The sequence below is a fragment of the Mycetomoellerius zeteki genome, unplaced genomic scaffold (genome assembly GCF_001594055.1).
Source record: "Mycetomoellerius zeteki isolate Tzet28-1 unplaced genomic scaffold, Tzet1.0 scaffold135, whole genome shotgun sequence".
Lineage (NCBI taxonomy): Eukaryota > Metazoa > Arthropoda > Insecta > Hymenoptera > Formicidae > Mycetomoellerius > Mycetomoellerius zeteki.
The window spans coordinates 2950291-2976013 of NW_017256287.1; the positions used below are offsets into that span (position 1 = coordinate 2950291).

Sequence of the window (25723 nt, forward strand, 5' to 3'; positions counted from 1 at the left end):
TCCGTTTGACGTGATTTCCATCGCCGCTCGACGTGAGCATACATCGACGAGGCGCCGAGTTAAAAATAACGCCTTGCCGGATATTTATAGCGACAAAACGAGAGAAGCGGGTGAAGAAGGATAGAGAAGAGGGCGAGGGTTAACGGGATAAGAAAAGAAAAGAGAGATGCACCTCGCGCCGATCGGCGACGATAGCTCGGACTTGCGAGGGAGCTCAAAGGCGAAAAAGAGTCACAGGACGTTGGATATACGGGTAGCACGGAAGGCGGATAAAGAGAGGGATAGAGATGGCTGTAACTGTGTAACTTGTCTGTCCGTGAATTGAGCAGCAGAAACCGATAAAGAGCAAGAGAGAAACAACCGAGTCCGGTATACAACCTCCGCAGCACAGGGTAGCCGAAGTAAGTGGAGCGACGATGCACGGTGCATTAGACAAGCCCAGAGTCGAAGAGAGAGAGAGAGAGAGAGAGAGAGAGAGAGAGAGACGGGGAAAGTGCAGCAGCAGCGGCGGGTGCATTGCGCCCGAAGCAAGATGGCCTTGACGTGGGCCGACCAGCGAGGGCAAGGACGACCGCCCGAGGGATATCCTCTCTTTTTATCTTTTCCATCTTGACTGTATGGCGGCAGTCGCATCGACCACAACGACTGACAACTCCTCTTCTTGGCCCGTAACCGCGCCCATCCATTACAACATTGTGACAACAACAACGACGACGACAACATTGATGATATCCTTTAGCAAGATTTGCCAGAAGACGTCATAAGCCAGTAAATTCCTTCTCTACCAAGAACATCGCAAAATTATGCTATAATGAAGAAGAGATTGCGTAACATAGTTATCTAAAATTATGAAAAATTTTTCAACTGGTGTATCATAAGAAAAAATTATAGAAATAAGTGTGCAAGCATCTTATGGTTGTTCTACAATGTGCTCTTTGTTTCCTGTTTCTTGCTTTTTACATTTTGCTCTTTTCCTCTTTGTGATCATTTTATCGACAATTATATTTCTTGATATGTGTTTTCTGTTTCTTCTGAAGTTCGTTAACGTTTGTCTCGAGCAACAGAAAACGAAAAACGGGATAAGAAGCAAAAAGGCAAGATACAAAAGATAGCAAAAAGCAAGAAACAGAAAACAAAAAGCATATTGTAGAATAGGCTTTAGATTAATAGCTGATAAAACAGAGTTAGGACAAAAAACGTGATAATAGAAACATATATATGGAGGATTCGTGGCGGTCAAAGTATGAACTTCGAATATGTGTATCAGTCAGAAAAGCGATAGACGTTAGAAATCAATTAGTATCGAAGGACTAACTGTAGCATAATGAAATACCAGAATAAGTGTAATCTTATAACTTTCTCTTTTTAAATCAAATAAACGTTATTCATCGGTAGCAATAGATTATTTTAATAATCTACATGAATAAAAAACGAATGAAGAACGAAGTAAATGTTTTAAAAATTGTGAAATCGTTGCAATAAAATCACTTCTACAACGATAAAATAAAAAATAAAAACTTTAGAATACTTTACTTTTTATCTCTGAGCATCGTGTTAACTGAACATTGTGATATCTGATAAAAGATCTACAACGTTGAACGCTGAAATGTATGCACTAATGTACCTCGAGAAATTTAGCTAGTTATTTAATATACCGCGAATTGAAAAAGGTTGAAAAACGTTGATCTAAAAAAACTACTCATCTTTTTTTCTTATATAAAGTTAGAAATTAAATTTATATATATGAAAAGTACTCCTTATTTCTATTCTGATTTTAGCGAACAAAATTAAAGAATATTTTTTATTCGATTAATTTTAAATCAATTGTAACGTTCAAACATTAAAAAAAGCGAACATCAGATAATATAGATAGCAGATATTATCGATTCCCATCAGCATCTACGAGTTTTGTAGGGCAGAACGATCTCATCCGTCACCCTCGTCTGTTTCGCGTCCTTCAATCCCCTTTCAACAAGACGACGAAGTCGTCCCTGAAATCTGCTCGACTTCGGTCATTCGAGGGAATAATTCATGACGTCGCGATCTTACGCGAGATCTTAGTTTATCGTTCGTGCGAGTGGAAGTTGTCTGATCGGAAATCGATTCACGTACCGATAGTATATGGATAACATAAGGATAGGACATAAAAGGATAGAAACGAACAGAAATGTGAACTATGTGGACAAACGTTCGACCGTCCTTTTGTACTAACCATTGCACACTTAATGTGAAACACAATCGACTGTCGCATCCCATTCGTCCCAGTAATTCGTTCAAGCTATTTCTTTCATGTTCGTTTAATGACGGTGAAGGGCGTAACAATGGCATACATACGCAAAGGAGCAAGAAATTCGAGCAAATTAAGCAGACTACTTGTCTGAGATCAATCAAAACATAAATCTTCTATTAAAGTTCCTTGTTGAATTCATCAAACATCAAAATTACGACATCAAGATTAAGAAGCTTCTTCTACTTCAGCAGTTGTGATATCCTTTCTAGCATCCTCTCTTAAGTACCGTCGTTATCGAATCCGTTTGAGATGAGATGAATAATTAGTTCAATACAATCGGATAAAAATAAAAAGAAATATAATCTTTGCTGCTAATCACTACTGTCAATAATAAAAAATAAGATGAAATTAATTAACAAGTCAATAAAAATGTTTGATTATTCTTTTAAGAAATAAATAAAAACCTAAATAAAATAGGACTTGAAGATAAAATAAAGCAGGGTAATTTGGATAGATTAATAGAAATTTTTTAATTGTATAACAAATTAAGGGGGATTGTGTGTATTAATATATTCAATCAAACATACAAAACGTACACTACTGATGCACATATTGACAGTAACATCAGATACAACATACGCTGCTGTGTTGAAATAAAGCTATCCAAATTTATCCAGCGATTTTCATAGAAAAAAAAATTTGAGAAGCAAATTTAATATGGCGGCAATTTATAGAACATAATGATTGATATATCCAAAACTTTTCGCTATTTTTTTCTATTTTATTGAAATAATATACATGTTGAAAAAGTTGATGGTTCCAACACGGTGTTCATGAAACCACACTTTACATTTTTGGCAGTGTTTTTCATAACAAGTATACGCCAAACCTTATTCAAAATGCCCCGCTATCCAATTTACCCTGCACTGAAAAAAGAATCTGATAACAACTATCAAATGTTAAGCGAAATAATTCTAATTAAAGTGCGAATATTTAAAAATTCGAGCAAGTGAAAGTAGCTCCGCAGTAATTATTGCGTAATCTTTTTTACAAAAAGATCCATGTATTTCCTTTAATGTTTACATAAATTTCGAATGTTTCAGCTCACTTCGAGCCATCTTGAGCGAGCCATCTGCCGAGCTCTCACTTGCTTGAATTTTTTAATATTCACATTTTAAATACTGAGAGTCAGAAGCAATCTAACATTAATTCTAATTAAATGTTTGGTTAATATAACTAAAAATAATTTTATTTTTCTAAATATTTAGTAAGTACTATCAAACGATTGATAAGTATTAACAAATTATATTATTATGTTTAATAATACTTACTAAATATTTAAAAAAGTAAAATTATTAAATATAGAATTATTTGGTTATATTTGACCGAACATTTAATTAGAATTATTTTATTCAACATTTAGTAGCTATTACTTTGTTCAATAGCTTCGTACCGAAGATCCATCACTAGATTTTCTCTCCAAGATTTCCCGAGTAATTTTAATACGTTAAAAGTAGAAAAGTTCGAAAATTGAGTTCCGAAGAAACGGAAAGTGCGAAGGCAGGCGGCAAACAAAGTTTATGCGAGGCGGTCAGCGTAAAAGTATCGAAGTGCGATGTAACACGCACGAAAGTGGCGCGAAAGAGGCGTGCCGCCGCCGGATGAAATATCCGCGCTGACATATTGACACTGGGGAGTCGTAATTCGCGCCTCTCGGGCAAACAGAGGGCTGCGTTCAGGCGCCGAGGTGGAGTTAGTCGCCGATGTTCAACGGTGCACGTTCCTGAAAAAGATCTCTCTCTCCCAAGGCGAGAATCCGTTTCGCTTCGCGGAGCTTGTGTGCGCAAAGAGCACACATCGGCGAGTCGACCGGGCTGTTTGTTCTTCGTCGATTAATGTTTGGTTGCGAGCAAAGTGAAAAAGAAAATGCGAGAAAAGACGGTAAGATATCGCGGTAAGATTTTGATTATCCAAATGTTATTATCAATTTTTTTTTATTATTTAACTTTACACGACAGATCTGTTTTTTTTATTCCTACACTAGACTGCACTAGAACTCTCTTTCTCGCTTTCGCCAAATATCTTTAAGTTCTAAAAGTGTACACTATAGTTCAGCTACAGACTTAAAAACAAACAAGATAATGGCTGCGTTCAACAGAAAAAATAGTTTTGCAACTATTGTAAAATTCTTTATAAGATAATTGATGTTTACATTTAGATTTAATGAAGAACTAAGAACAAGAACCAATCTCACATTAAAGAATCTTACAATAGTTCCACACACAGCTGTTTTTATTATTAAACGCACTCAATATAATTCCTTTAATAAAAGAATAAAAGATTAAAAATAAAACTTTAGTCACTTCTGAAGACTGAAGAAATAAATTAAACGGTTCTCAAATGTTTTGGAGTTCGCGAGTACCGTCGCTACAGGTCGCGTCGTTACGGGTCGTAAGGGTCGCCGCGTATCAAAATGTACAAAATTGTTGCACTTTCCACGCTGCAGTACGTTCAATCTTACGGTCCGCACAGTGGATATTACAAGCCGCACCTCCGCCGAGCGATCGTCCATCCAACCCCCTCCGCCCCCTTTGCCGCTCTCGCGCCCTTGCTGCCACATTAAAATAATTTAATTTAATACCCAGCAATTCCGCTTATTGCCATTGCAACATCAATTTTAATAATAGCCCTCTCAGCGAGAGCGAGAGCCTCCCCAACACCCTCTCGGAACTCGCCCGCTCGCTTCGTCCGGCGACGGCAGCGTTTCTGCACCTCCGTAGAAACCCAAAGTGCGCAACACACATTCGATATTACGACCTCGCTGGTAATGACGTTTTTTCTCCGATATTACTGAGAGATTTTTTCAAGGCGCCAATCTATTTGCGTGCCGCGCGCGCTGAATGGGATCGGCAGAGGGAGATTACAGCCGTCGTTACAGATTACACAAGGCTGCGATGACTCCGTTGTCTGGGAGAGCGCTTACCTCTTTCTCGGTAATCTGTGTACGTTAAACGCGAGACTAATAACGACTCCTTCCGATCGTGTTCATAAATTCTTCCCCGGACATGGGAAGATCTATTCGCCGCGCGTTACATTATATCTTTATATAAAGTATTCTTAATTTCGAAGTTTAAATTTAAAATAACGTGAATTTTAACGCGACATAAAGCAACGACTGTATAAGTAATGAGGAGAACCTATACGCAAAAGTGCTTTAAAATATATTATGCATAAGTAATATATATCCGTCTCAATATCTGTTATGTTACGTCTGCTTCTTGATAGACAGAATGAATTTTCGCGTCTGATAGTCTTCATTAAAATTTTAATAAGGATGTAGGGATGTGTGTATGTTTCCAGTGATTATGCTAAGTTCCTATAAGATGCTAGAGAAAGAGGAAGAGAGAGAGAAAGAGAGAGGGGGGAGGGGGGGAGAGTGGCGAAAGGATTAAGAAAGATCGCTTCTCGCACGTGTATCCGCTCTCGAGGAGATTCTTCCGCGCGGCGGAGTAGGAGCGAGTTCCGAAGTACCCCGGAGTACTCCGAGGTTGGCGGCCGGTGCTCGAGAAGAGCACTCGGCGTGCCTACATAAATTCACGGGCGCGTCGAGACGTGTTAGCGTTATTACGTGTGTCGAGAGGAATACCGATCTGTCGGTCGGTCGGCAGTTTTCTCCGTCCTTGCGCGATGCGCCTATAACCGGTGCACCCACCGACCGTTGCCGTTGCAGCAATAGCAGCAGCCACAGTCTCAAACACCCGCTAGCGAAATTATCCCGACCGTCGGACAGGTGGTAGCGGGATCGCGTTACAGAAATTGCCAATTACCTATAACATGCAATTCCTACCTGCCCCCGTCGCGCTCTTCGCCCTGCTATCGTATTAATCCGCCGCTGCACTCGCCCGTTACAACCGGACCGCGTAATCGCGCGAGAAACCGTCGTCAAAATTGGACGGCCGTATCTTTTCCCGCGGACGCAAAAGGGTTTCCCGGAAAACAGATTCTCCCAATCCTGCTATTTTATTGCTTTTAGTAAGCACAAAGCTAGTAACGCAAAGGAAAACGTCAGCAGTAAGCGATACAAAGTTTTTTTTTGCTTTTAATATATTATTGCCTTGTGTTCATGACTGGTCAATTCGCTTACTGTTTACATCTTATTGCTTACTATTTTCTACGTGTCACTAGCTTAAGAATAGGTCCACAACCTTGTTTTAAGAAGCCTTAAGTCATAAGTCGAAAGAGATTAAGTGACAATAATTTTTGTCTTTAAACTGTTTTTGCGCCATCTTTAGGCTTTAACCGTTAGACTTAAGCGAATTAAACAAAATGCAATTCTTACGGCCTAAAAGCATAAGTTCTGTGGCCGATATATCGTCGCTTACAACTTAAAGCTTACGGCTTCTTAAAGCAAGGTTGTGGACCTAGCCTAATATTTATACACATTCTAAGCCATTACTCAAGCTTTAAGTCTTAAGCCGTAAGAAATTGATCAATTACAGTCGAATGTGAAAAGAATAAGCGACTATGATTAGTCAACTTCTTATGGCTTAACTCTCAAGCTTAAATTATAGAAAACCCATTAAATTAATATTCGATATGTGAACAGCTGACGATGTCCCAAAGGTCTCTTTTGTCTAGATATCATCTTCGCCAGGCCTGTCCAATTCGAGCTCCCCGGAGTCAAAACGCAAAGCCATCGATGCAAAAAAAATTCAACGTAAAATTTCAGAGAGTAAAGTGTTGATAAGCGTCACTCAGATGCATATCAACACTTTACAGTCCCCGAAATCTTACCCACATTGAATTTGTTTGTGTCGATGGCTTTACATTTTGGCTCCGAAGCTCAAATTGGACAGACCTGATCTATGCAATCGACAGATTTCTGCTATATTTGCTAGAAGCGTAAAAATATGGCACGGTATTAATTTTTGCACCGCGGCGCATCGATCATCCACTCATATAGCCGCGTGTGTACCCAGAGAGTTCGGCCCCAAAGAGAAGAGGTCTCGGCCACCAGCGGGAGTCGAACGTTTATCACTTAATGACTTGGACTGGTGTACCACTGGAAGAATGATAGTCGGTAAGCAAGCTCTTAACCGAGAACCTTCGGATGAGGTTAAAACCACTCGCTTAAAATTATAAAAGTCCATAATTGGCTGCAACAACGTCAGAATGAGGAATGTTATGCTCGCGCGGCAAGGACGAACATTTTTGTACATTGTACATACTTCCCCAAATAAAGAAGAAGAAGAAGAGAGAAAGAAACTGCTATTCGCACGAAAAAAAACCAATCTAATTAGCGAAACTAACGGAACGCAGCACACATCGTGCTTAATTGGAGAAGAAACCTCAAAACCTCCGTTATTCTAATTAATTAACCACCCGCAAACTTTCCTTTAAAAGCCGCGCACCAGCCGGCTTTCTCGCTGATTGCGATTAATTCTGGCTATCCCTGTCGCGCACATAAATCTCTTTTATCAGAGATAAAGGAGACATCGTGCTAAATTCAGATAAAAAAAGGCAAGCCATGCACCTCCTTGTAATACTGTTATTACATCTACGAAAGAATCGTATATCCGATTTAACTTCTTCGACTCAATTTCAATGATTTTATTCTCAGCCATCGATTAAATTCACATAAAGTCAACATTACCGGACGATCAGCATTTACCCGGAAAAAACCCGCTCATTTTTTTTACGAGTTATACCTGAAGCAAACATCCTGAACGACCGGCTGAGGAACCGGCCGTCAACCGCGCCTCTTTGCGTCGACGTGGATTAACGCGTGCTTTCGCGATCGTAAACGACCGAAAGCAACGAGATGGCTTAACGATGTAGTCGCTGGTTCGGAATGCCAAATAGAATAGGCAACAAAGAACGGAATGAAAGATATCATCAGTGATTATTGATACAAACCGCGGAAGCACTCTCTCTTACAAGGAGATCGACATGCAATCGATTCTTCCTATGTTGATCCACGGGCGATGCTTGACCGACAATTATATCAATTATACCGATATTTTTATAACACTAAATAATAGCATCCATTCATCTCGCAAAAAGAAACTTTCATTTTCGAAGAAATGTTAAGATCGCAAATATTACGTTTAAATGCACACAGTCGAAGACTACCATTTTCGACATCACTAACTTTTTCTGAATATAATAAACGTTCTAAGATTAAAAGAGTTAAAGAACATAACGATTAAATAATCAGTAAACGAATGCTTGAAAACTAATCTATCGAAATAGCGCAAAAAATTCATCAAGTTATGATTAATGTAAAAGCAATATATGAATAATGCAGTGTATTCAATGAGGGAAACACGGCCAAGCCGTACATCAATACTTCATTTTATCGCTACTATCATTCAAGCCCATTTCTATGTACTTCAATGTAGATTAACATCAGTACTTTGAGGCTTCTACGGATATTTCCTTCAAAGAAGTTATGCGGTTTGCGGGTTATCTTCATGTCTTGATATATTAAATGCCAACATTGTGTAAACATTGCAGTTCATTTCATCAGGGCCTGAAGCAATTTCGGTTTAATATACTCTTTATCATTTTCTAATTCTTAACAAAGATTAAAGTTAATTTACATTGGTACACGGAAAGAACAATTTTGCTGAAATATCTAAAGATTTAGCTAGATACAGATCTAAAAATAAATATATAGGACTCAAATTAATTGCTAATAATTATTTTGATAGTCCAACAAAATTATTTTCAGATCTATCTAAATTTTTAGATATTTTAGTAAAATTGTTCTTTCTGTGTAGAAATCAGAAGGACCGAATTGTCCAAATATTTTTTAAAAATTTCTGAAAGTCTTCAATCAACGTGCTCGCATATAAAAGCAATGTAGGGATAATCCAGTTTATTCTCTTGATACCTAAAGATCGAATATCGAGAGAGACTGGGAAATGCGACCAACCGATTACGAATAAGCAATGACCACGGTAAGCACCCAGCAGCAACGGCGGCAAGCATCTACCCGGTCACTTCCCGCGAGCGCGACGTGTAACGCCGTTCGCGGTTTATTATTAATAGGACGATAAGATCGCGAGGCATTACGTGAAACACACAGCTCGTCAAGCCGTAACTGGTTCCGCGCCGAAGATAGAGTCCCTCATCTATCTCCGGCGACGTGCGGTACAAGAACGCGGGCGAACAGAGGTGCGCAACCTCCGACTTACGTCTCGTGCCCTGGTGACTCGCGCGTAAGCAGCAGCCAATTTTCGTGAGAGAAGCCATATCACGACGCAAGTGTAAAGATGACAAATGCCGCGACATTGGATCTGACAAGCGTATCGTTTCCAGAGAAATAAGATCTCCTATTGCACCTGCCGCCGAATTCTCAGGAAGGCCAATCTTTTCAAGCAGGTTTGTACTACTCTCGCAAGACGTCATGAGGAAACAAATGGTAAAATATCATTGGTCTGTTCTTTTCAACTGAACTTCTTGTACCATTCGTCTTTCTCTTCCTTTTCTCTCCATGTTTTTTCTCCTTTTCTCTTCATGTTGGAGAGAAAAAGAGGAGAGATGAACGGTGTAAAATGTTCAGCTGAAAAAAACAAACTTTACATTAATCCTTAAATCACGGTTATTCCCCAGGCCGAATTTACGCATTTTAGAGACTTTCAAAATATTAGGTACCGTTACGGGCGTACGAAGAAATGTTTTCATTAGTTCGCTATCGCAGGAAGTCATTAGACGCAACTGTAGAAAGACGCATGACCGACAATGCGATGCATTTGCGCGCGTCCTCTTGCATCGCTGCCGGGCAGATTAGTAGAGCCTCGTTCTGCTAATCGTCCTTGCCAGACTATAAATTATTTGCGGGAAATGAACTCGTAAAAACTCGCAAAACAGCTCAGCGCTGATCTCTTGCGAAGGAACACGAAGACCGTCTTGAGATCGTCTCCGCGGCAAGAATTCGCCAAAGAAACCGGAGGCAAGGTACTTTTAGTATCCTTACGCGAAGGTTGACATTTTCTCGGAAGCGAAGTATAGCAACAACATCAAAAATCGAGGATTTGTATCACGCGATAATTTCTTCCTTCACGCACACTGATGTCAAAATGACCGAAATTATTAAAAAGCTATAAGCTATGAGTTAGCATATAACTCTGTATCTCTTCTATAATATTCTATATAATTTTTTAAAATTCGGAAATTTGATATATAAATTTTTATTTCTTAAGCAAAAAAATTTAGAAAAACTTCTATTATATTTAATTTATTTAAAATCTTTTTCACATTAGAATAATTATTCCCCTAATTAATAATTAACAATAAGCTATATATTTTCCCTGAGAAAAGATCAGGTCAAAAAAATTTTAGACAATCTGGAATTTTATTTAAAGATTAAAAAAAACGAAGAAAATTAAACATCCTGCTATATGTACATTTACACAAAATATATTTTTATTATAATCATTGATATAATAAAAAATAGAAAACACAAAAAGAATGAAATATCATTTCTTACTAATGCGACAGGGAATATTTGACGTGAAAATGCAATTTCCGACAACCTGAATATTGTTCAGCGAGCTGACTGAATTAATTCGGCTCTCAGGATGACGCGACGTGTCAGACGACAGGACCCATATCGAGGCACAATGACAGGACGATATTCGGACACCGTGGTCGTCTCCAGGCGGTTAGAAAGTTCAAAGGTCAATGAACCGCAACTGGCCACGCGAAAGGATTGCACGCAGGCGTGGACGCGCGCACGCACGCACGTACGCACTGCGCGGAGAGCTCGAGGAAGAAGAAAGGAGAGATATTGAAAGGCTCGTTTTTTGCCAGCTGATTTACTCTTACGAATTGGCCGTGCGAAGAAATATTTTCTTAAGTGCGATAAAAGATCAAAACAAACGGCGCACGCGGTGCGCGCATTCGTGACCATGGTGGTGCAGCAGCGAAACGCGAGATTCTCTCTCGCTCTCGTGATAGCAATGCCGATACGTGGATGCCTGCCGTAGAAAGAAAGGATGTTTGAAAAATAAGAAACACAGAAGTAATACAAGTCGCGAGCGAGACAGAACGAAGCCACGGGCAATAATTCTCATATTTTAGGGAGGCAATTTCGAAGGCGAGTGCGCACACACGAGGGAAGAGCTGGATTTTCGAGGGCTGTACTTTTCGATAATTTATGCCAACGAGCCTCTCCCGCTCGGCTCGGTACGACTTTCCGAGAAGCGATTCCCTTCGCCGTGCCCACGGTTCCCCATCTGCGAAACTTCGTCCAGTAAAATAACTTCAGATTCGGGCACGCGCGCTTGGCGTATCACATTTTCTTTATCGGAAATTGCACGGCGATTCCTAAATCCGTGATATGATAGCATTTAATATACTTCGTTTCGAAGAGATCCTTTGAAGAAAATATATTATCTTACAAAAAATAATAAAATGAAATTCTTGAACACTGTTAAGTTGTTTCAATCTGCCTTATCTTAAATAGTCTTTGAAATTTAAATGATTATTTAGTGTGTATCTCAATGCTCTCTATCGAGGACGAATATGGAATGAAAGCAGACCTAAATCTGCTCTGATTCCATATTCGTCCTCGACAGAGAGCATTGAGATACACACTAAATAATCATTTAAATTTCAAAGACTATTTAAGATAAGGCAGATTGAAACAACTTAACAGTGTTCAAGAATTTCATTTTATTATTTTTTGTAAGATAATATATTTTCTTCAAAGGATCTCTTCGAAACGAAGTATAGTCCATTTTAATCAATTCACTAGAATATTTCAAAATCTTTAAGTTTAAGACAAAAATGTTTCAAATGAAAGTTGCTTAAATATTAGGGGCAAAGAAGATGATGATCTTAGAGAAGATAGCTTTAAGGTCAGATTAAGATTAAAAATTTTTTTAATCGAAACTCATTTTTTACTTCATATTCATATAGCTGACTTCAAGAAGTTTTCAAAACACTATAACAAAGTACTTTTTCATTAAATATTTTACAAGTTATGATGCTTGAAAGTTAATAGATCAACGCTTAAGTTAATCTGCACTATCTTAAAGCAATTAAGTTTGAGATAAAGAAAAGATAAGCTTGAAAACATGTCAATCAAGGTCATCATCTTCTTTCCCCTTAATAACTGAGCCATTTTTGTCTAAAACATTTTTACCTTAAACTTAAGAATTTTCAGATATTCTAGTTAATTGAAACGGACCGTCCTGTATACCTAAATGGTCAAACCGAAAATTTCGATTATACCGTGCAAACCTACAACGGAAGCGTGACCAATCTAGTATAAAACGGAAAAAGAATGAAAGAGATAAAACAATGAAACAATTTAATAACACCAATACGCGGTAGGCGGGAAAGAGAATGTGTACCCATATTTATAGGTGTTCCAGTAGGGCAGGTAGTAGTACGTGGAAGGATTTAAGATACGCGAGACCAAGCCAGGCCGTAGCTCGGATGCAGATGATCCAAGATTATAGACATTAGGGACATTAGCCTTGGCTTTATGCGATTCTTCGGGTGGCCCCGGGGTCTCCCGGCTCTGCATTCGTTCCCCGCATACGCGTGTACCGTGTTGCCCGCATGAAATAATCTAGCGGCGTTTTCCGATACATATATTCTGAGAATCGTACAGATAACATTTGTAATATCATTTAAAAAATCGAACGTGCAAGTAAGAAAGATTTCTGTCGACGATGCCTAATGTACGTAATATAAACGCGAAAGAAAGCACGCATCACACGGTCAAGGGAACATATTCGCGCGAGAGGATAAATCGTCGACGAGGTAGGTGTAGAGCAAGAGGGCGAGAGTGAGCCGCAATCGAAAGACGAATGAAACGTCGAAGGCGACGATTACGGGAGTGACTATCCTATAATCCACCGGCAAGGATGGTTTCTTAGATCCTGTGCTTGATTGGTAATTGGATCCCATTTCGATATAGGTATATACTCGCGGATGAAGGTCGTTTACCTCTTTCGATGGAGCAATCTTCTCGCGGTGAAATAGTCAATCCGAGATCGAATCATTCACTTCCTCTGCTTCCGATTTCGCTTAAACGCGTCAATTATATTTATCGTGGAATTACCACGCTTAAAGAGATGAATTAATCAAATAACTGTATCAAAGGATGTTAACAGTAATTGATAAAAAATTAAGAAACAAGTCATTTACGTAAATTAAAAAAATTTTCGAATATTTTTCATTCTCCTTCAACGTAATTTTTGCGTTACATCTTTATCGTGCTTTTCATATATAAAATAAGACGTCATAGAGACAGAATGCCATATGTTCGCCTCCATACGTGAAGAAAGAAAGCCGATTCGGGGGAGCAAACCTCAGGGATGTCGTGGCGGTTTAAGGATGATGAAGGCGGGACCTGACGTTCCTTGACAGACAACCGCAGACAGTGTCGACACGGTTGCATAAACTCAATGGTCCATTACCGACAGTGTTTACGATTTTTCAATTATTGACTGGCTGGTGAAGGATCATCGTTATGACGAAGACAAGGTCATCAAAAAGATTCTCGATAGACAGGAAGGTATGCAATTAAGCCGACAAGAAACGGGACATGTTTTATCGATCTGTCTAAATATTCATTTATGTCATATCATGCGAACGTTTTCAAAAATGTTTTAAATACGTAAAAAATTGTCGATTGAGTAATATTTCTTGCATTATATTTCAAATTAAATCTACATTGTTAAAAAAAAAGTTTATGTACATATAACGGAAACAAATTTCAAACAAGTACATTAAAAACATTTAATGTTGTCAATGAAAATGAAGTAACAAGTAACTTAAATTTAATATTCATATGCATTAAATTTCACGCAAATTTACATAAAATTTTATGGAAAGTATAATGAATTTCATAAAATTTTATGAAAAGTACACTAAATTTCATGCATATATACAAATATACTTTTCGGTTACATTTAATGTATTTGTAACCATAATGCCTTTAAATTAAATTTAACTTGCGTAACTTAAAAGTACATTAAATTTCATAATATTTTTAACAGTGTATGATTTATGCGGAAGTAATTTGCAACAGCATTATCAATACGTGCGTACACAGAATTACATAGATTTACGTTTCTATAGATATATTTACTGTTTTTTTTTTTTCAAAACTTCATTTCGTGCATTAATAAATAAATCCACTCAGGTATACAGGGACTTATACAAACGCAGAGAATGTTTTCCCTTTTTGATCGAAATAATCGATACAAGTTATGAGTTTATTCTCAAGCTATACTCTATTCTTGTGTCCGCGGAAAATTTCATGCATGACCGTCATTACTGTCATCCGAAGTATTCAACCGCGAAGCTTATACGCTAGAAGAAAGCCACTAGAGATTAACGCACGTGCAATATTGCAACGTTGCAGGTGTAGTGCGCACGTGATGGTAACGTCTGCTTAAAAATTCAAATACTAAAACACCATAATATCGCTCGGAATTTGCATTCATTCTAAGCTAACTTTTCTTCGGCCATAAAATCTTTATTATTCCCTACTATCGATATTGGTAAATGGATTTGCGATTTATAATTTTTTTTCATTTATTATCTAAGTTATTCGTAGGCATCCACATAATCTCTATCAAAATTTCAATTTATTAAATCTATCAAATTCATCCTAAAAATTATTACAAGTACTCAAAAGGATAAAAGCCAATAACAACAATTTAAAGTCTATATAATATAATAAATATTATGAATTCAACGTGTCTCAAAATGCAAATATATATTCTTCTCTATTACTTCGTGGCTTAAAGATCAATTTATCCTCCGAAACCAAAAAGGCGATATTACTAAATTTACGTTATCATCGCGATAAAAAATATCAACTATTTGAGGGGCAACTTTGCGCAAACTCGGGCGAAAAAGCGTCCGAGCAGGTGCAAAGGATTCGAGCGGACAGTTTTATCTCGGAAATAGAGCAGCAAGAGATAGAACGTGCCTTGATGACTCAGGCTAGGTTCCATTCTGAGAAGAGAAGAAACCTCAAGCGAGGGGGGTTTCGCTCTCGTATAGAAATTAGTGATAATTATATAGGACTAGCACCTGCACGCAGGTGCAAAAACTCGGGGAACGCTCGTTGCTGTCATGATGCTCGTGCTCTCTTGGACGAGCAGCCATGAGTCATTGTCGAAGAAAGAAAACATCTACCCGAACCGGATATACCTTCGGACATATATTCATATCACCAGTTGGTCTTGTCGATGACAAGCTAAAGCGGAAAACGAGTCATCCCAACAGAATGCATCTCATGACACTGATCCTAGCAAAATCGCAACAAAAAATTTCTTAATCTCAACACATATGAGATATTTAATAAACCTTTTAATTAATATACTATAATTAATAGATTTCTGACCGATTAATGTATTTCAAATTTTATATATATGTATACAGGGTATATCTAAAATAAACGCTCACTAATCACTTAGTGCTATTCCTATTTGAAAAAGTGCATGTTAAGGGGATCCTAAAACCGTCTGTATTGCCGATTAAATTGTAATTTTTGTATAACAAATACTTTTTTCTCTTTCACAGATTCGAAAATCCTTTTCCAGGATTAAAGTATACACATTAATACGTGTTTGTGAGGTGGAATACCGAGGTGGTTTATACCGAGAATGACAAAAAATTTCAAAATTGAAATCTTAAAACAAATTTTTTGTCGTTCTCGGCATAAACTACGGCATTTTAAAAAGATAACCTATTACGAAAAATATTATATAATATTTCAATCGGAATTTGAGAACTCGGATTTGAGAACTCCTGAATTCCATGTGGACGTCCTACCAATTCGATCACCAAGGCGTGTGATGATATTAATCGCAATAACCAGTATACATATATGGAAGAACATGTTTTTCAGATCACGTGAGATAAACAGTATTAAGTGAAATAGATCAAGAAACATTTAAACACAAATAAGAGGAGGAATTCCAAATGGCAAAAATGTTAATTGCATTTGTATAATTACATATGAATATTATTAAGCCCCAAGACCTGCTTTAATTGAAAATGGCATTTCTCCTTATAATAATTAAAACATTTGTACATATTCGTATAATTAGTATATCACAATGTTTTATAAATATAAGCAAGATTATTCGCAATATTAAAAGGTATATACAAAGAGTTCTAACATTTCGACTTACCCTTCAGCTGCGTGGTCTCAATTGCGAACATGTTCAGCGCCAAGAGCTGAAGTAAACGAGTACCAGGAAGCGGTAGTGGCGAGTGCTGCAACAAAGCTCTGAATTCCTTCAGCATTTGAACACCGGCTTCTTGAAAAGTCTCCATTCTGAAAAAAGAATATAATTTTTTTTGTATTCTTACAACGTTTGTATTTTGTAACATCAAAAAGTAAATCAACCTGACTATTATTAAATCTACCTTACTACTTTATTTAAAATATCAATTTTGAGGAAGCCAATTGACTAAAAATCGAATAAGAAAGAATAATGGAGAAGTTAAATAAATAAATTTTTTTTGTTACAGCACATCTTACAGTTAAATTTCTATTTATTTAACCTATTATTATCAATAAGTTAAATTTTAATGTTAAGCATTATTGATATATATATATGTAAACAGTCCGATATTGAATGGTGACAATTTTAGACTATTAATAAACAACGTTTGTTCGCTTTAAGCAATAAAATACATTTACATGTATTTATATATAGTTCAAAATAACAATATAAGTTTGATATCACTTAACAATATTCGTTAAAATCTTACATATTTTGGTAATTACAGAGTTCCTAGAGAAATTTATAAATATATACTCTTTGATGTATAAAATCAATCATTTCCAATTAATATATTGAAACATCAATAACAATATTTCAAGTGTGACAAGTAATTCAAAATACTGTCCATTTTCCTTCATCTTTGAAAACGCACAATGGGAACGATTAATGGCATGGAAAATGTTTCTCAACGTTAGTAAATATCTCGTTAATCGATCCATCTCTAAGTAATCGAGTTTAGATCGAAATCGGCGAATCTGCGACCCACGACGGCGGTTAATCCGAGACCGGTGATAAAGGAGGACGAAGGTTGGCCGCGAGGTCTAGAGCCGCCAAGGGGGCATCCTCATAAACACGGCAACGGGAGATCTCGCATAGCGGACGCTATCTTTCCCACAGCCTCTTTTCGCGTGGCGTACTGTCTACATACATACATATACATATATATATAAATTGTTATATATGTATATATAAATATATTTATATATATACATATATATATATTGTATATGTATGCAAACAATGTATTAAATCTGTGTAACGTCTCACTTGATTTCTCACCCGCGCTGCGCTTGTAATTCGGAGTATTCGTGACACGCAACCTACTTTCAATCCTTTTCAATTCCTCTCATCATATTGTCCTACCTAACAGTTTTCAGTCTTAAACGCAGAAATTTTTAAATAAAAATCAAATATCTACTTTTAATATTGCCAAAAATTTTTTAATTGAACCTTTTATAATGACTGCAATTAGAAAGAATTTATTTAAATATTTCATTTATTCTAATTTTTTTCTAGTTATCTTAATTACAATGAATTCACTATGTAGACCATTTTTCAATATTTGTAATATATGGAAAAGATGATTTTGCTGAAGTATCTAAATATGTATAAGTTAAATATAGATCTAAAAATAGTTTTGTTGGGCCATCAAAACAATTATGTAGGACGCTCAAATTGGTTGCTAAAATGTCAAAACTTTTTGCAGCATTGCTCATTATGCTTAAGATTATTACGTAATTATTAGATGGTTCAAATTATTTTCAGATCTGTATCTAGCTAAATTTTTAGATATTTCAGCAAAATCGTTCTTTCCATCTACATGAAGGTAACAAAATTCTTTTGTTGCCTTTTCTTTACTTCTTCTACCTATAATAAATATGAAATTTTAGAATTCATATTTCTGTCCTTATCACAAATCAATTTCATTTAAATCCGATATTTTATAGATTTTAGACATTCTTACAATTATTTCTATTTCTTTTTTCCAATTGTTTAAAAATATATAAGTGTATATATATATATATATAAAAACTTTTCTAAAATCAAAAGGAATAAGACTATTCGATGCACTCTTTATATGTTACGTTTAAAATATGGTTTGATAAATGTTACGCAGTACTGTTACAGGAAAGTAAAATTAATTCGATCTTCAAAGAGAAATGATAAAAGGACTTTAGAAACGCGAGAGGGAAAGGGTTTACTGTCATAAATAATTGCGCGCTTATTCTCAAGTGTAATTTCTGTGCTATTTTTGCTGTGTCAGAAGGAATCAATAAGTAAGCTTCTGTAATTCACCGCACGGACAAAGGAATTGTTGATAGACGTAATATTAGTGTCTCGCAAAATGACTGACAAGAAAGACATTTGGAAAAGTCGATACTATCTTGTTCTTAGAACCTATATGACTATATCAGGCATATGGCCGTATCGAAGTCTCCGCGACAGATACATACACTTTATACCAACATTTATATTCTGCTCTAGTATTCTGATACCCCAGGTAAAACACTTACGAGAAAACAATTCACGATAAATTATATTTATGTCCTCAAATTAGTCATTATAATTTTTTTCCTTTAATAAAAACTTTGATGAATTAATGTTGCACAATATTGATCCTAATATAGTTAATGTATGTATTAATTGCCTTAAATATCAATGAGATAATAGAAAGTATAACAGCAGTGATGATCAGTATAATATTCAGTTATAAAATAGCGAGTTTAATGTTTGACAAAAATGTAAGTAATAATTTTAGCAAATTCAATGTTACCGTGACGTAATTAAACTGTTTCTTCTTTAAATCATTAGTATAATAAAAAATATGCAAACGTATATTACATAGATAAAGTCTTGTCTTAAAATAATAGAGGAAGATTGGCTGTCGTTAAATACAGATGTAGAAAGGTCTATTCTGCAACGTCACACTGAATACGGACAATATCTATCGATATCTTATGCAGGTACATCATAGAAAACGTGTAAGGTGTACTTTTTAAATATGCGTACTCATTGATCTATATAACTGTACATTTTTTATTTCCGTTTTGTTATAACTTCTTGAATTTTTCATTTATTCTTTTTAAATTTTAAAAGTTGCTCTAAGTATTTATTATAAAAAAGATGTTCTTGGTAATTCGAAGCAAACGTTTTTAAACCAAGGAAGAATTTTAAGAGGTCATAAAAATGTATTAATATATATTAGTGAAAATATTTCACTAATATAATATGTATTATTTTTTCTAGTTTTCATGCATATGACACAAGTTTTTTACTTGCTCAAACCAGTCATCCTGACGCTCTTAGAAACCGATATCACAAATTCTACAAAAACAATTACATCAAAGTTGCCATTTCGTGTCGAGTACGGTGTGGACATAGACCAATACTTCTACCCAATAACAATTCACTGTTATCTAGCTGTCTTCGCTCACGTATTTAGTACAATCGCGGTTGACTCCTTATATTGTATATTGATCCAGCATGCCTGTGGAATGTTCTCCATCATTGGGTAAAAATATCAGGTTTCACAACTAACAGTCATAAACTAAGATAAGAGTATTTCTTGCACCAACATTTTAGTACGCTTCCAGACATATGCTAGAGGAAATTGGTAAAAATAATGATATTAATTTTCATCTGAAGCGAAATAAAATAGAAGACGATGATTACAAGATGGCACTAGATTGCTTGCGCAGACATCTACAAGCAATAAAGTGCGTATTAATAAAAAATGTGCAATAAATATCGATTAAAAATATAATATCAATTCTCTGTGTTGCTTGTATTCATGCTTAGATTCATGATTTTCTAGATTTGCGGAATTAATCGAGTCTACGTATACAAAGATATTTCTGATCAGCGTTAATCTAAATATGATTGGTGGAAGCATAACCGGTATACACGTATGCATTAATCTTTACACTCTATATTTTATAGAAAATAAAAAATTTCATAATTCGATTACAATTAATACGTATTTCATAAGCACAATAGTTACACTTTCAATAACGAACGCAATTTTCGGAATATCAGATATAACTTCAGCAACGAAAAAATCAAAGATAGTTTCTTCAAAGAAAGAATTAAATTTGTATTCCAGATGGTAATGAATTTAGGCAAAGGTGCTAGGGAGATAGCAGCACCTATGGCTATTTATATTGCGCAACTTGTTCATATCTTTCTCCAGTTCTGGCAAGCACAGTTTCTGTTAGATTACAGTATTATTCCATGCGAATCTATGTAAGAATGCAGGCTTTCCTGTCTTATCATTAATTGTTATATTTGGAATGATACACGAACCTTGCTTTGCACAGCTGCAGAGGAAACTGGTATTATACTTCAAAAAGATGTCAAAATCTTTTTCTTTTGATTATGAATAGAACTATATCACCGTGCAGAATAACTGCCGGCAAAATTATAACTTTATCGATTGAAAGCTTTGGTACAGTAAGTAAAAAAAATTGCATTATTATTTTTAAATTATAGGTCTTTAAAAACCACAGCGTGGTCTCTAATGATATCGATTCTTTATATAACTTTGGAGATAAAATTATAAAAAGATTATGTAACAGTGAATCTTTATCTTCTAAAGGTTTTGAAAACAATGATGTCTTATTTTACGGTGCTACGTTCCTTCCAGTAATGATGCCATTACATCGAAGTAACATACATAATTAATAATACGTCTTTAGCGTAATAAAATTGGGTATAGAATTTTTCTTCGTACTTTATCTCATGTCAGTATTATAACAATAATAAAACTAACACTGAGTTAATTTAAAAATTAAGTCTATACATTTAAATCCACATCTCATCGCGCATACAACATATTGTCTATATTCTGTATCAATGTCATTTATATATGATATCTCAATTTTTACAACGTAAGAAAATTATGCTATATAACTGTATAGCTCATGTTCCATTATTTTTTTTACTTCTATTTACTTTATCCATATATTTTGAACTATTTTAAAGAAATTTATAGTTGTTTTGGAAGACGAAAAAATGTTCGATAAGTTCATTCAATTTTGTTCTCGAGAAATTATTCGGTAAATATCTAAATAATTTTTAAAATTGTTCAAAAATCACGGTTGATTTTGCAAATCATTATATTTCATGAGATTGATTCCAATAAGCTAGTGTATCTTTCAACAGGCTGAATGAATGGTAGCCGAGAACGTGCCACTTCGCTACATAGAAAGATAGAAGGAGAGAGAAAGAGAGCGCCAAGTTGCACCGTTCTATGCCAACGTACCGTTATTACGTACTCTCGATTAAACTCCGAAGAATGGCTAAATAATCGCTTAACCCCTTCGGCTCCCGTGGCTTCTTTGCGTAATGAATCACCCGGATCGCGTCCCTCGGCCGAAGAGGCAAAATATCGAACTCTACAGAGATACGACAGTCGCTGATAGGCCTCGATCGTAAGCCTGGTGTTTCTTTCGAGGGTAGAGAATGCCGAAGAGGCACCATTCCCATCGCGTCTACATGCCGCGAGCGATAAACGCGGCTGCTGAAATCGGACACCTCTAAGCGCGGCCAGCGGCGCGGATCAAGGCGCACTCACACGCTCGTTTGCCCGCTTCGTTGTTCGATCGTCGAAAAAGACCGTTAGCCGCCGACTGAAATCAAGTTGGTACGCTACCATCCCACATCACGTAGTATAATCGTCCGTATTTATTCGCGCCATTACCGGTGCCGATGATGCCCCGGTCTCGAACGAGAGTGTAAAACGTGACAAGGCGAAGTGCAATTCTGTGCAAGCATGCCACCTCTTTGGCAGCGCTTGAAGATACGACTTCGTCATCGTAATTTGAAAATCGACTAACAAAATGTTACAATGTCCAATATATTATCTTTTATATTTGACAAAAGGTTCTCGTAAGAATTAAACTAGGGGAACAATTTGCATCAAATATTTTCTTCAATTTTTTACACGAGACTGGAATTAAATCAGAATTACTTCATTCCTCTCTTCGCGCTTGAAACACTCAAACTATTTTATTTAATTTTAAATTCAACTCTCTCTCTCTCTACAATTATCATATTCAACCGCTGCTCCGAGTTCATTAATACTAAATAATAATTTGTATAAATGCTTTCATTATGGAAAATTAAAAGAAAAGCAAGATATTTTACGAGATGCTCTTAGATAAATATAAATAATTTCAAAAATATTTTTTCATTTTTGGAAAAATTGAAATTATGTATTACAAACAAAACTTTTAATGTTACAGAAAATTATATATAATTACAATTTTTTCTGGCATCTAGATGAAATTATCTAGATAATCAAGATTAAATGGTTTCATCTTATCTTTATTAGAATATATCTTATCTTCATCTGTATCTAGATAATTAGATCTTATTGTTAAATAATTTGAAAAAAGATTACACTTTTTATGTAAGATATAAATGAAGATAATATGAAGCCATTTCATCTAAATTATCTAGATAATTCCATCTAGATATCAATAAATACTATACATAAATCACAAATATTTTTATTGTAATACATATTAAAACATTTCCATACTAAAAATTTAACAGTAAAAAAAAGTAATGTGTAAGCGTTTAAACACAAATTTATTTTTAATACGATGTCAGCATAATAGACGCTACTGACACGAAGATGAACGGATGCGAGTAACTAGTAATTTTCATATTACTCAAGCATAATCGTAAATCTGTATAGCGTTAATACCACTTAGCCAGATACATTATGGGATCGGATCTGCTCGTAACTCCGTGATCATCGATTTCTTTATCTTGCTTTACAACTCTCGCGGCAGATCGAACGGCCTCGTTCGGAATAATGCACGGCAACTAAGAATCGTATCTGCGACCAATCGATCGTAGAGATAACGATGATAATCTTACAGTGGATCGATCGCGATCAATCCATGAAAGCTCCGAAGTAGCGACGCTGGTCGATTAACTAACGGCTTTTTGATATACGCTAAGAATACAATTATCATACGCTAGAAAAAAATTCATTTATTAAATCTGTTGTATTAGTAAGGCAACTGCTCTCGCAAGCAAGAAACAAAATAAGCGTTATCGATATGACACAGCATTGAAATCGCTGTGCTATGAAAACATTATCGCAAGATTTACGAGATGACTTTTTCAGTTACATCTCGAAAAACTTTTATTTTAAACAAAATTAAAATAATTTCATTTAAAAAATTACATCAAAAAACTCTACTTCACTTTTATGCAAAAATTCAAAGAAAAAAATAATTAATTTATGTGAAATGTAAGAATTAGCATATAATTAATAGAACGCAAGTCAAAATATAAAAACTATAATAAATAATCAGTAAATGTCATACTGTTAATAATATAATAATTCCAAAGTCTAATTTAATACTGTCTTTAAAGGTACTGGTTTGAACTAGAATTATCTGGACATGGATCATAATCATGGTCATGATCGAGGAAGGTACAAGGATCCTTTAGTTAAGTTCGCTTAAGGACCATTGCGATGTCGTTGCATTTAAGCAGATTTATTTTCTTTGTCAAAATAAGATTACGAATCACTGTAATCGAGCCGCTTAACCAAATTGTCGGTAACTATCTATCCTATGTATGTAGGCTACACGCCCTGATACGAAGCGATACCCTGCTATGCAACGCCAACATTAAGGAGCCCCTTCGGCAGCCCGTGTTTGTCCCATCGACATCGACGGACAGGCTCTATGACTAACAAGTTTGCACTTTAACGCATAACGGGGCATTCCGCCGTGTACGATAGATCATGGTCCATGACCCGCGGATTGCGTGGGCCGGCCACCATAATCATTCCTCGCCTCGATACAGCGACGCGGCGGCGATGCGGTACCACGAGCATTAAGTTTCCGACTCTTCTTCTTCTTCTTCTTCTTCTTCTTCTTCTTCATCTTCTTCTTCTTCATCGCCTTTCATTCCCACTCCCGCTCAATCTCAATCGCGCTATCTCCCGCATCGAACTCACTCCTTTCGCGATGGCGAAGCCAATTTCGTCGCTTCGATCGAGAGATAATCACGCCACGTGACTAATCTCTTCAGAGACAGTTATTTTGCATTAGATTAAGGAATTATATACAAGTACATAATTTGATTTAATATAAAAAATTTTTCATTATATTTTTTTTTAACTCTTCGTGGACACACCGAGTTTTTCTTGACACAGGCACAGGCGAAATTTCATTCTCAAGTTTCTTGGCATGAATTTTAATTTTTATTAAATAAAGATTTTAGCATTTGAGTTAAATAACTATTTGACAATATAACAGAGATGTTGAAAAGTAATCTTGAATTTTTCTATACAGATTTTTTTAAAGCCTAAAACAGTAAAAAAATTTTGACTGGATAAAAAAGACTCAAGAGTATGGAATAAGTAAAAATATGCGTGTCCATGAAGAATTAATTATTCATATAAAATACATTTTACAAGATGATTAAAAATATATCTGCATATTTTTTTCAAATAAATCTGTTAAATATCGTAAATATGTACAAATATCGTTTTCCCTGAAGAAATTAGCACAGACGTTCACGGCAAGGTAACCTCGACAGTTTTGTAAGAAAATGCAAGTCTAAACGAAATAGTGCGTAACTTTGTGCACACGAGGTATTCGCGAGTGGTACAGGTTGTACCAACCGCGAAGATTAATTTAGCCGCAGCTATAAATAAACGTCGGATAGATAATAAATCGTCCCGCAAAATACGCAGCGCAGATAAATAGATACCTTCGGGGTAACAAAATTCCTTCGCTTTTTCATCGCGGTCGCGCGATTACACATAATTAATCGATCCGGCGCGACATTGGTCAGGGGTACCGCGTCGCATTCAGATTCTGCGATTCGCTCGTAATAGAAATGTAATCCCGGACTATCGGATTTTATCTAGATTGCAAAATCTAAACGACTCAATCGCCGAAGACGTGGTGCATAATCGCGGAACGCGTATCAAAAATGATTACGACCAATACGTCGCTGCCGTAATCATTGTCATTAGCATAATTATCATTATTTATTGGCTAGCAATAATATCATCTGAAGTCACGTGAACGTAACGTAGCTTCACAAACGGGATACCGACGTCATGCATTTTACTTCGAGAATCAATTATAAGTAATGATACGGCACGCAAATGACACGAACGACGTGCGGACCGCTCTGATTAAGCACTGTCGAGAGGAAATACACGACGACATAAATTGTAGGCTGCAATCGAGCGAGACGATATAAGTGTCAAGGACGTTTTTCATATCGTCACAGATTTTTCTTCGCTGTTATATTATACCTACTTCGTAATAAGCAGATAAGATTTATTACGCTTACTCCCAACGTATTCACTCTACAACCCCGTGTGATCGAAAAATCAAAAGGAAGAACCAATTAAACTTAGGCATGTACGTTTCTTAAGAATAACAAAAAGAGAACATTTAAA

At 36.0% G+C, this 25723-nt stretch overlaps 2 protein-coding genes across 2 annotated transcripts in view; one reads left to right on the forward strand and one right to left on the reverse strand.

Annotated features, from left to right (window-relative positions):
* Nucleotides 1-25723, reverse strand: part of LOC108731734 (Smg6 nonsense mediated mRNA decay factor) — a 98816-nt gene that overhangs the window by 59182 nt on the left and 13911 nt on the right. Inside the window, exon 17 of the mRNA XM_018462219.1 lies at nt 16402-16547. Within this exon, the coding sequence (XP_018317721.1) occupies nt 16402-16547 (146 nt within the window). The remainder of the gene's footprint in view (nt 1-16401; nt 16548-25723) is intronic.
* On the forward strand, nt 19533-20527 carry LOC108731735 (uncharacterized). The gene is made up of 4 exons (XM_018462221.1): nt 19533-19792; nt 19875-19997; nt 20096-20186; nt 20384-20527. The coding sequence occupies exons 1-4, from the start codon at nt 19533-19535 to the stop codon at nt 20525-20527; spliced, it is 618 nt and encodes a 205-aa protein (XP_018317723.1).